At 50.2% G+C, this 12,028-nt stretch overlaps 1 protein-coding gene across 1 annotated transcript; it reads right to left on the minus strand.

Moving 5' to 3' along the window:
- Positions 1–1,111: 1,111 nt before the first annotated feature.
- On the minus strand, positions 1,112–11,689 carry LOC103818835 (BPI fold-containing family B member 4-like). Its single transcript, XM_009093232.4, has 16 exons — positions 11,595–11,689; positions 10,871–11,000; positions 10,016–10,130; positions 9,475–9,579; positions 9,105–9,260; positions 7,479–7,542; positions 7,051–7,114; positions 6,528–6,619; positions 5,381–5,554; positions 4,727–4,780; positions 3,978–4,145; positions 3,804–3,871; positions 2,702–2,744; positions 2,177–2,240; positions 1,745–1,821; positions 1,112–1,191 (listed from the first exon to the last, which is right to left on the minus strand). Exons 2-16 carry the CDS (start codon positions 10,980–10,982, stop codon positions 1,168–1,170), a joined length of 1,380 nt encoding a protein of 459 aa, XP_009091480.1. The 5' UTR covers positions 10,983–11,000; positions 11,595–11,689; the 3' UTR covers positions 1,112–1,167.
- Between the last annotated feature and the right edge of the window lie 339 nt (positions 11,690–12,028).

The raw sequence follows: 12,028 nt of genomic DNA on the forward strand, positions 1-12,028 counted from the left end.
ACACAAAGAGGGACCTCCAAGGGGTGCAGCACCTCCTCTGCCATGCTCAGTGATTCCTCTGCAGCATCTCACAGCCATGCTGGGAGCTCATGCAGCAGGACAGGCTTGGCCCCACAGGCACTGAGCTGTTCCTACCTTCAGGCAGAAATTAGGGTGGAATATTGGCCCAACCCTCACCTGCACAGGGAGTAAGTAACACACCTGTAATATCATCCAGTGCTGGGAAAAACTGGTGTTGGAGAGGCCATTTAAAACCTGAGATTTGTAATTTTTAAAACATAGAATAATTTGGGCTTTTCAAAATCCAAAATGCTGGGATTCTTGTCACTGTGACATGCAGAGACCAACAGGCTGTGACATCAGCCTCAGCAGATATGCTCTGGCAGGCAGATGGGTGCTCTCCAGGGCTACCAGACCTCTCAGTCCTCTTGTAAGGAAATTTTCCCTCCAGAGTCTAATAGGAAATGCTTCATGACCTTTGGAAATTCAATTTAATTTTGATTTCTGCTTGTGGATTAGCATTTTGTCAGCAGGTTATCAGGCCAGGAGGAGCCACTGAAAGTTCAAATTTTTTTCTCAGGAAGTTAAAGTGGGAAGACTTTTCAAACCCAAACTCAAAATATTGATTGCCACAAAGGAGCAAGATCCCAGAGTGGAGGCAGGACAGAAGCTCACCCTGAGAAGCATCAGAAACCAAAACCTCATTCCAAGCACTAAAAAAGTAGGAACATTTATTAAAAGAGTTACATGACAAATGTATGCTGAGCTCCCACTCAGCACTTCACATCCACCTGGATGAGGATGGGGAGATCCACTTCAGAAGCCATATGAAACAAATTCACTTTTTCATTCTATCAGGAAAAAATTTACCTCAGAACAAATTTCCCAATACCACTGCAGCACCACATTCAACTGCTGTGACTGTGACCCCAAAATCACACCAGCTTCTCTAAATAAATGTTTGTACACAGAGCTGCCAGTCAGGTTTGCAAGTGTCAAACTGTACTCACACAAGCCAATTCACTTTAAAGTATCTTAAATATTAACAAGAATATTGAATCAAGTTTAGTAAAAAAAAGCAGATAATGCTGATCCTGGCATTCCATTCTCACTGCTCTCTTCCTCTCTCTGCCCCCACAGTCCTCTCCATGCCTCAGGCTGCACAGCTCACACCAGAAACACGATCAGGCCCTGGAGGAGAGCAGGGAGAAACACAAACACATGATCTCCCGTCAGGGGATGTTGCTTCACAGCACACAGCAAAGACAGAACCCTCCTGGGGAAGTCCTCATGTCCAGTTTGTAATAAGGAGGGCACAGAACTCTTTGGGAGGTGTTGGGGAATATCCTGGCTACTCCAGGACACCTCCAGGGTGAACAGGGCTGGAGCTTGGGGCAATTCAAGATTCTTTGAATGGTGCCACTGGAGAGGGCTTGCCTGAATGCCTGGATCCACATCACAGCTGCTCCCACTGAGTTCTTCAGAAAGAAAAGAGGGCCTGGGCAGAGAGCTGGGACCTGCCCCAGTGCATCTGAGCACTGCTCATGATGCAGCTGGGTCCACACCTTGTGTGGGCATCACATCCTCAGGCAGCATTCCCTGACCTGAGGAAGGTCAGACAGAGCAGCCCTTTCAGTCTTTCAGAGATTGAATTCTACAGCCCTTGCACACACAGCCAGCACTGGCAGGGTCCTGTGAACAGCCCTGGAGCCTCAGAGGAGGGAACAGCCACCCGAGCACTCACCGCTTTTATCTGAAAATCCACATTCACCAAGGGAATGCGCAGCACCTTGGGCAGTGGGATCCCGATGCTCAGGGCACCTGCAGGGCACAGACAGGTCCTCACATGCTGAGCCAGCTCAGCCCACCACAGAGCAGCTCCAGGGAGGGCTCAGGGAGCAGAGCTTCTCAGGGCCATCACTGTGTGCTTGGCTTTCCTTAGCTCTCCCTCACTGACTGCTGCCAGAACTGATGCTGGAGTGGGATGGTGCAAATATAAGGTTGGACTTTTACTGCATCCTCAAAATTGGGATTTCGGGGTTTTAATGGCTCCAGCACTCCTTGTACATTTTCCAAACCCACCCCCCCACCCCCCCACCCCCACCAGAGCTCCCTCTTCTTTCCTTGCCCAGAACTCCAAGTGCTCCCAGCATTACAGCCATCCCGGTCACCTTACCATTGATGGCAGGCATGAATGTTTCCACAAGCAAACTGCTGCAGTGGGGCTTCAGGGTGGAGATCTGAATCAGAGAAGGAACAACCATGTGAGCAGCACTGCCTCGCCCATGCCCTTGGCACTGCACACCACTGCCCACTGACACAGCAAAAGAACAGTCCCTCTTCTCTTTGAAGTGAATCTACTTTTCTTCTTCAATTTGTATTCAATCCTTCCTTTAGAAAAACTTCTGCCTCGTGACACTTCGGCTGCAGCTCAGTGTGAGCTTTGCCCAAGCAGCGGTGAATAAACAAACAGACTTCAGCTTTACATTTTCTTTATTAGAAAAGGCAGAAGGGAAAAAGAAACCCCAGCAACAGAGGAATTGCTACAACCCACACCACAGAGCAGCTAACAGCTCTGACCATCAGCAGGGGTAATCCATCACAGCCACTGCCTGGCCCCCTCCCTCCCCAGAAGCCACAGGGCATCATGCTTGGCTGCTCTCCCTGCCCAGTAAAGCCCAGACTAGTGTTAGAGACTCACATTACTGATGCCAACATCAGAAGACTCCAAGGAGAGGGAAGTGCTGCAGGGAAAGGAGAGCAAACAGCAGGTCAGGCACAAGGCATCAGCCAGAGCTTACAGCCAGACCCGGACACCACCAAGCACACTCAGCCCCTGGGTAGAGACCTACGAAGGGACACCTGCATTGTGACATGAAAAACAGGGGCTGGCACACTTGCAAGAGAGAAAAGAAAACAGGAAAATAAAAGCTTAACCTAATTTTACTTTGCCTGTCATTGATGCAGCACTGCAGCAGGGCACACACAGCTCCTGGCTGTGCCTTCTCTCTCCCTCCCTTCACTTTCAGGAAGGAGACAGCTCCTGGCCAGCAGAGAGCAGAGCCTCTGGAACCCAGTGGCAGGGGGGCTGGAACTGGATTATCTTTAAGATCCCTTCCAACCCAAACCATTCTGTGATTCTATGTAAAAGCACACAGTCTGATGAATTTGCTACAGCTCCTCATCTATCACTGCAATCACACGACTATCCATACCTAAAATGGATGCTTTATTTCCACTTTCAATTTCTCTTTTCTACTTCTATTGAATCTTGTTATACCCTTGTCTATTGAATTAAAAGCCTTTTGACGCATTTCTATTCCCTATATTGCTGCATACAAGCTATGCCAATTTTGCTTCTAAATCCAGCTCTTTGACAAGCTAAATGGCCCCAAATCCTCAAACCTCCCGCTATAAGGAATGCTCTCCAATCTTTAATCATGCCTTGACTGGCATTAATGACAGCACTTTCCTTTACTGCTTTATCATTCATGTCCAATATCAGGCATTTCGAACCACTGCCCAGGATCAAAGTCAAGCTGACAGTCTTACAATTATTCAGGTTACCTCATTCCTCCTTGTTATAAAACTGACACACTTTCCCTCCAGCCTCTTAAAACTTTCCAACTGCTGCAATCCTTCCTGAACTACCTCATCCACATTATGCCATCAGTCAGGTATGAAATTCTCACATTCAGATGAAATGTCTGGTTTACAGACACGGAAAACATTTCAAGGCAGGAGCCCCAGAGCTAACACTGCAGCACAGAGAATGTCCCCACCTGTGTGAGGGGACAGCTCACCTGCCCAAGGCCAGCTGCAACACCAGCCTGCCCCCAACAAGCGACACACGGACGTTTAGAGCAAGGTCCTGCAGGCAGAGAGGGAGAGGATCAGCAGATGGAAACATCCCCATCCCAGCCACCTCTCCCCCAGCTGGCTGCACGCTGCACAGAGGCAGCTCCATCCACACTTACAGCCTTCAGCAGCAGGAAGTTCAGGATGGATCCATCTAAGTGGTTACTGAACAGCTGAATCAGGACTGAAAGCTTGACACTGGCTTTGTTTTCTTCCAAGAGGATGAGTGGATTTCCTCTCAACACCAGTTTGATGCTCAGAGGACTGGTCCCACTGCAGGCAGAGCACTGTGGAATTGGGGATGCATGGAGGTGGCTGCTGGCACCCCACACACCAGACAGGCAGGGGACTGGCAGTCCTCAGGCAGACTTTCACAGCCCCATAGCTCCACAGGGCCTCCCCAAGGTCACACACACCCTGGACAGGCCAAATTACATGTCCAGCAGCATGGATCAGCTCTCCATGCTGAGGGCAGAAGGGATGAGGAACGCAAGATGGACACACAGGGGGCTGTAGGTGTCAGAGGGTGCCCAAGAAATGGGATAGACCAGACAAGGAAACAGGAGATATTTATCAGGAGATATTTATGAGCTTCCCATGTCAATGGCTACAGGCTGAGAGAAGACTTTCCCTGTTCAGGGAAAAGGAGAAGGCTGGAACAGACAAAGGCACACAGGAGAGCAGGGCAGGGCTTTGCAAAGCCCCAGTCCCTTCTCCCACTCCCATCAGCTTGTCAGGAAGCAGGACAGGATCAGGTGCAAGAGGAGGGGAGCAGAAGACTGGGGACCTTTGGCAGGGGCGTGATGGCACATCCAGGTGTATCCTGGAGAGCTTTACACAAGCCCTTGAGCCAGAACAGGTTGCTCACCCCAGTAGGAGCGATGGTCCGCACGGCCTCGCGCAGGCGGCTGGCACCGGAGAACTGCGGGGACAGAAGCACCAGCAGCCCCAGTGAGCCCTCAGCTGATTCCAACAACACCCACCCTGTTGGGCCACCTCATCACACAGCACCCTGAGCCCCCCACTCTCTCCACTGTTTCCCAGCTGTCTGGGTGACTCCTGGGAGTTGTTAAGGTGATGGCACCCAGATGAGGAAGGTGATGTCCCCCAGAGGTTTTCAACACCTGCCACGTGTGGACCCCAACACTTCCCATGGGAAATAGAGATCAGAGGCATGGGAAATGCAAACACCCAGGGAATGGCACTGCAGACATGCAATGTCTTTTCTCTGCAGCACTTTGCAGACTCCTTGAAAGGCTCACGGCCTGCAGGAGTCCATGGCACAACCAGTACACAGCTGCTCTCAGCTGGTGTCCCCAGGGGTGTCCTTGCAAACAAGAGCACAGCTGGGCAGTGCAGGTGCTGAGAAGGGCAGGAGGGAGGCAGTGCTGGGGTCGAGCCTCTGGCAGAGAGCACACACATAATGCACACAGCCAGGGACAGACACAAACAGCCCTCCCTGGTGCTGTTACCTGTCCCTTGTCACTCGCTCCAGCATGAAACACAGCCCTGCTGTACTCACAACGTCTGGCGTGCAGGGGAAGGTCTGTGGTGGCAACTGGAGCAGGAGGGACAGGACTGCATTGAGGAAGCTCTGGCGCATCACCAAGAGCAGGAGCCGGTCCATCAGAGGGGGCAAAGCAGAGGGAGATGAGTCGTGGGGGATGGTGCTGCCTCCCACCTGCTTCACCACGCCCTGCAAAGAGAGGCGACACAGACATCAGCCCTCGAAGCCTCGAGGCATGGTCAGATCCCACAGGAGTGAGATCAGCAGCGGTGCCAGCTGAACATCCCTTGGGAAAGCACCGGACCTGGAGCAGGTCTCTCTGTTTGATAGATGGCAGGAGCTGACAAAGATGAGCCTGCATTACTGAGGTGCTATTAGCTAATAACACTGTCCAAATCACAAATCACTGCTTCACTTCATCCCTGAGGTCTCTCACTCCAAGCACCGAGGGGTGATGGTGCTGCACACGGTGATCCCAGACCTTCCCCAGCCACCCTCCAGCTGCACAGACACCCACACTGACACCGACTTTGCTAAGGAGACTGATTCTGGCCATTCGGGGGGGTTGGGGGCAAAGGCTCCTCCCAGTGAAGTCATTTCACCAAAGTTAGTTCAGCAGCATGGGTTTTGCAGGCTGCAGTGCTTGCTATCAGCCCCTGCTCCTCTTTAGTGCTCATGTCCCACTGGCTTCTGTCCAGCTGCTTGCTTTTTTAAGCTCTCCTGTTAACAAGCAGCTTGCTTTCTGCCGTTTGGTTTTTTTCCCCTCACAGTGAGACAGAAGTAAAAAATGTATCTGTTAGCCTGGTTTATCATTCACCCATTGCTGAGACCGAACAGCAAAGGCAAAAAGCACCAACACCAGGTCTTCAAGGCAAGGGAGACAAGGAGAGCTGCTCATCCCATGAGAAGGAGAACTGCTCATCCCAGCAGCCACATCCGACAGACACAGCCTCGGGCCGACTCAGGGCAGGTTGGCATACAGAGCACAAGAAGAAAAGCCCACACAATCACTTTGTGGTGATTTGGATAAAGATCTAAGCACTTAGGAGCTGCATTTCCAGGACAAATCATTAGCCCAGCTCCTCGTGGGATTCTACAGCTCCCATGGGGTGAGGAATGCACAGCCACGCTCCCAGGGTCCTGCTGCCCAGCATTAACTTACGTCTAAATCCAGCCCAAGGAACTTGCCAGAGGTGTAGGGGATGCTGGCCAGCTGGTAGTGGATTGTTCCTGCCGTGCCCACTGGGATCACCGCTGCACACAGGAAAAGGATCCTTACAGCACCAGGAAATCAGCAACACAACCTCCCCTGAGCCCCAGGGCCACCAGCCCCCACACCCACAAACAGGCCCGAGCATTCAGGGCTGAGGGGTGCTTGCTGATACTCCAAAAGGCCAGAACATCCCCAAATTCAGCTTGGTGGGATCTGCCTTTAGGATATAGCACAAAAAGAGCATCAAAGAAAATAAGAAAAATAAAAAGGTGATACATAAAAATTGAATAAGGAGGGCTTAGGTGGGAGCAGTTCATTGGAATGCTGGTGTATGAATTCCAGGCTCAGCCACAGCCCTGCAGAAGTGCTGGACTTCTGCTGATGCACTGAGGGACTTGATGTGGGAAATGGGTCTTGCTCCCACTGTGGGAAACACAGGGCAGCAGTGCCTCACCCTCCACAAGCAACGCACCATTGAGAGTGCTCAGGAGATGGATGTTCACAAGGTTCATCACGATATCCACCACGGGACAGAGCTGCAACACAAAGCACACATGGGACTGCTCAGCCCCCTCACCACCACCACCCACAGCCTGCCCAGAGGCCCTCCTTTCCCCTCCAGGGAAAAAGCTGCATGGCAATAGACACAGCTGGGGTGCTGTGAAAGACCTGGAGCCGTGGAGCATCCCTGGAACTCAGATTGCCTCAGATTAAAACATTTCAGTGGGACCACACTGAAATGTTTTAATCTGAGGCATTGCCCTGTGGACACCCCAGCCCCATGGCAGTGATGTGGGAGAGCAGCACAGAGAGACAGTGGATCTTGCTGTGGCCTCATAACCAGTTTTTCCCAATATTTCTGTGCTTCAGCTGTGAAAGGAGGACAATCCTCAGCCGTACCAAAGCGGGCAGAGTCGCTGTCAGCTGGCGAAGCACCAGCTCATTCACTGACAGGGTGAGCAAGCTGGAAAAGAAAGGGAAAAAAACTCCAAATCAGCACAAACAAAGCTCCAGAACAGGAGACAAAAAGATCTCCAGCCTTCATTTTGCATTCTCCTACACCCCCAGTGATCCCTTCAGGGCCAGTGCTGTGGCTGATGCTCACTAGAGCAGGGGCTGGAGATAAAAAAGAGCCACTAATCCCCCTGAGGAGAGAATTTCACTCATTGCTGAGAATCTCAGGATCATTAAAGTTGGAAAGACATCTAAAATTATCAAGTCCAACCATCAGTTCTGCACCACCATGTTCCCCACTAAACCACATCCTCAAGTGCCATAGCCACATTTTTTTAGCACTTCCAGGGGTGGTGTCTCTACCACTTCCCTGGGCAGCCTGTTCCAGTGCTTGACAACCCTTTCTGTGAGGAAAATTCTTCCTTCAGCTCTCAGGGAGCTTTCACTGCATGAAAAGAGTGATCCTCTCACAGTCTAACCTTGTGCTTGCTATCTCCCTCAGGTATTTAAATCAGTGCTGTAGTTAAGGGAAGAGGGAGCTGTTAGGAAATATCTTCATGTTAGTTACTGGGAACAAACAATTTGCATCTGGAATAACAAGAGGAGAAATCTGCTGTGTGACATTTCCACGCTGCTGCTGAACAACTCACTTAGGACCTGTGATGCCTGCAGCAGCACAGAGGCAGTTTTGTCTGATAATCAATATATTTCTGGACTGTTGAGTTGGCAAGACACAGACGGGAGGAATTCATAGAGCACCTGTTATTTATGTCCAAATTCTGCCTACAAATGGATCTGAGGAGCTGCCATGAAGTCATTTGTGTATATCTACACTTTCCTTGCCCCCCTAGGAGTTCACTTCCTGCATACCATCACTTTAATCCTGCTAAAAATTAAACCATGACCCCCAGAGCAGGTGAGTCGTGTTCCTCTGTTCACTCACACAGCATTTTTCAAAGCAGCTGCTGCACTGATTGAAATATAATGCATGATGCAAAAATTAATTAGGAGAATTTTGATGAACCTGAAAAGTGAGTAATTCAAAAGCAATAGAAGAAAATATTTCCCATTATCAATTTACTGCTGAGTTCATCAATACATGAAGTCAGCAAATCCTTGCTGTCAAGAATTTAATAAGACTGAGCAAGAGATGGGACATTTGCATGGAATTACACACAACCACAGCAGTCAGAGGAAAACTCCACATGCCAGGCATGGGACAGCAGCCAAAGGCAGAGTACAAAACCAGGGAATGGAATGGTCCTGTTTTCCTGGAATTCTCCCAGCCCTATTACTCCTACCCTTAAGATACCAATTCTCTAGCTAAGTCTAGAGAAAATGTGCTGGGAAACGTACCAAACCTCATGCTTCAGACCTTAAAATTCCCACAGGGAAACAGGGCAGATTAGCCCTCATTCCACTGATGCAATTGGCATTGGCAGTAGGGAAGAGATTCCCTCCCTGAGGCCTGGCTCTGTATCAGTGAGCACCGTCTGTGTCCTGGCAGACTGTCCTTATTAATAAAGAGGAGAGGGTTGCACGTAACTAAAACATAAATCCAGAGGCACTTACCCAGAAAGGACCTTGATCTTTATGGCCCCAAGAATGCAGAGGCAGTCTTCAGTGACAACCTGGAACGTGCCAGATTCAAAATTCGTGCATTTAATGTTTGCAGTAATGTTCACCTCCACTAAGATATCAATGAGTTCTGAGAGCAGGCCAACCAAGCTGCAAAAAAAGCAAATGGGATTATTGCATCTCCCAGCCTCGACACACAGAAACTCACCAAAGCCAGGAGAAACAGCCTTCTCCATTTCCTGCAGGGTATTACCAATGCCACGGGTCATCTTTTGGCATCTGTTTGGTCTGTGACTTTATTATAGGTAACAAACACTTTAAAAGCATGTCAGGATAGGGTTTCTCTCACTGAATCCCCACTCACCAGTTGCCTCTGAGCTGCAGCTTGGCCCCGATGGTCAGCTGGACCCCGATCCCTGGCAGCAGCACCACCGACAGCCTGGGCACCCGGACCTTGGTGAGGTGCAGGCTGTGAACAACAGCAAAGGCTGGCACAAACTAAAAACTCCTTCCAGCAGCTGAGCAGCTGCACCCAGGGAGGACCTACAGCACCCACAGCACCCCAGGCACCTCCAGCTGGAGGTACAAGGATAAGAGACAGCTGAGTACAAGAAGCCTAGAACCATGCTGGGGTGGAAGCTGACTTTGGAGAGCTGGCTGCTTTTTCCCTCTGTGGTGCCTTTTGCCTCTCGCAGTGCTGCCAGGCAGCAACAGCACCACCAGAGCTGTCATTCTGCACCCAAAACCTGCAGTGTCCTTTGCTGGGACCACGCTGACATTATTGGGTCAGAATTTCAGTACCACGACAAAACAAGGATAACAGCCCAGGCCAGCCATGCCAGGGACAGCTCAGCTTGTCTTGTTCAGAGCTGATGCTGGAGCTGCACTCACAGTGAAGCACTTACTCAGTGATGCTGGTGGGAGAGTTCAGCTGACTCCCTTCACCCATGATGTTGGGAACCACGAGACCCTGCAGGTGCTGGTGGATGAGGCCACTGTGAATTATGGCATCTGAGAGAACTGGAAAACATCTCTGTGTGAGGACCTGCACGGGCAGCAGTGACCTCTCCCCCCTCAGGCAGATCCACTCCCCAGAACTCCTCATAGAGAGACATCAGCTGTCTCCATGCAGTAAAATAGCACAGGGATGGTATTTTACAGCTTTGGTGCAATAAACCAAAGCTGCCCTTGGTGAAGTAAAGGAGGGGCAGCAGTGGAAAGCATCCCAGACTCCAAACATCACAGCTTGACTGTGCACTGCCAGGAGCACCAGTGACCCTACTCAGAGGCTGGGTTCCACTCACAACTCATTTCCCCTCTGTCAAAGAGGTTTTTACTTGTTGATTTTTTGCCTGTTTATTTTTGCTTTCAGCTTTTGGAGGTTTTTAGTAGAAACAACTTGAAACAAGCCTGAACATTGCAAATATTATTGTGTCTGCTGCTTCACAGCAGCTGTTTGTCCAATATCAGCTGCTCCAATAGGGGAATGAGAAACTGAGAAAAAAAGAGGAAATAACCCAGATCTAGCCCTGAAATTCTGTGTGGCTGCTTGGAGCTGAAATGTGCCCCAGTTCTGGAGCAGAGATTTCCCTGAGCCATGAATCTGGTGGTGGCTCTCAGGGGCTCTGAGCAAAGTCTGCAGCCCTGAGGAATTATGAAATAAGATGATGGTGAGTAAAATTCAGGAAGTTTTACCCCCCCATCAGAGTCCCACAGAGCTTTCAAAGCAAACACAAGTTTGAGGTGTTTTTTGTAGTTACCATTCTGCATCGCCCGAGGGCTGACAGCACAGGACAGGCCAGACAAGACTTCCTGCGAGGGTGAGAGGAGGCCACAGAAAAAAATGACTCCATAAAGCTTCAAAACCATCATCTCCAGAAGATTCCCCTGCTGGCAAGGGAGACATCAGAGGGGACAGTGAGGAAAAAACTCTCAGAAGTGACCCCAGAGTCTTTATGAGGAAAGAAGTCAAGAAAGGAATCCCTCCTTTACTCTTTATCTGGATCAAAGGAGACTCTGTTCAAGCCCAGAGCAACAGAACCTTCTTCATGTTCACACACATGGACAGGCTCCACATGTGGGTCAATAAAAGCCCTTTCCTCCTCCCTTGTGTCTGGCCCAAAATGTTCACACAAAAGAAGCCAAATTTGATGTTTAAGCTATTTCTGTATCCCTGCAATGCACAGGTACAGGTCTTTTGGTGAGGGGCTTTGCCAAGGGAAGCATCTGAGGATTATCTGTGCTCCTTCTACCTTTCAAAAGCAATAAACTAAAGCACAAGTGATAAAAATAAGCCAGCTAGAAGTTATAACTTAATAACTACTAACATAAATTTATTTATGACATGGCAGACATAGGGAGGTGATCAGGAGCTGGGTGCCCAGCACAATCTCCAACCAAAGCAGTCAAGCACTTCCAGCATGAGGACCCTGCCACTGCAGCTGCCACCCTGCCACCACACAACCAGCACCCAGAGGATGTTACCTGCCTCAGCTGCAGCCAGCTGGGATGGGCTCTTGGCTCCACTCAGGCTCCTCTGGACTCCTCTGAGACTCTGCAATGTCCCTTTGTTCCCCACAGCTGAGATGAAAGTAGTGCCCCTTATATAAAATCTGCACCCAAGTGGACACGCCTCTTCTGCTCTGCTTCCCTGGGCCATGATCAGCCATCCCTTTGCTCCTGCTCCTGGCAGACAGCACCCAGCTGCCACTTTTCTTGTTAGAAAGAGGGCAACACCACTGGCTCACCCTGCTGAGTCACTGCTCACTTGGCTTTCCAGCCTTGCCCCCTCCTCCAGTCTGTTCCAAAAAGGGTGCCCTGCACAAGTGCATCCAGTGGGGACCTGTGACCCTAAACCCAACCTTTTTAGGAAATAGTTACTGAAGCATCCAGAAGGCTGATGGGACTTCCCACGCCGG

The sequence above is a fragment of the Serinus canaria genome, chromosome 20 (genome assembly GCF_022539315.1).
Source record: "Serinus canaria isolate serCan28SL12 chromosome 20, serCan2020, whole genome shotgun sequence".
NCBI lineage: Eukaryota > Metazoa > Chordata > Aves > Passeriformes > Fringillidae > Serinus > Serinus canaria.

Bases quoted from the DNA above. Each gene is read 5' to 3' on its own strand.
- LOC103818835 (XM_009093232.4), bottom strand. From the start codon at position 10,982: ATGATGGTTTTGAAGCTTTATGGAGTCATTTTTTTCTGTGGCCTCCTC. The intron at 7,543-9,104 runs GTAAGTGCCTCT...TTTCTTTTCCAG, and splicing joins AAGATCAAGGTCCTTTCTGG to CTTGCTCACCCTGTCAGTGA. The intron at 7,115-7,478 runs GTACGGCTGAGG...TTTGTGTTGCAG, and splicing joins CAGCGACTCTGCCCGCTTTG to CTCTGTCCCGTGGTGGATAT.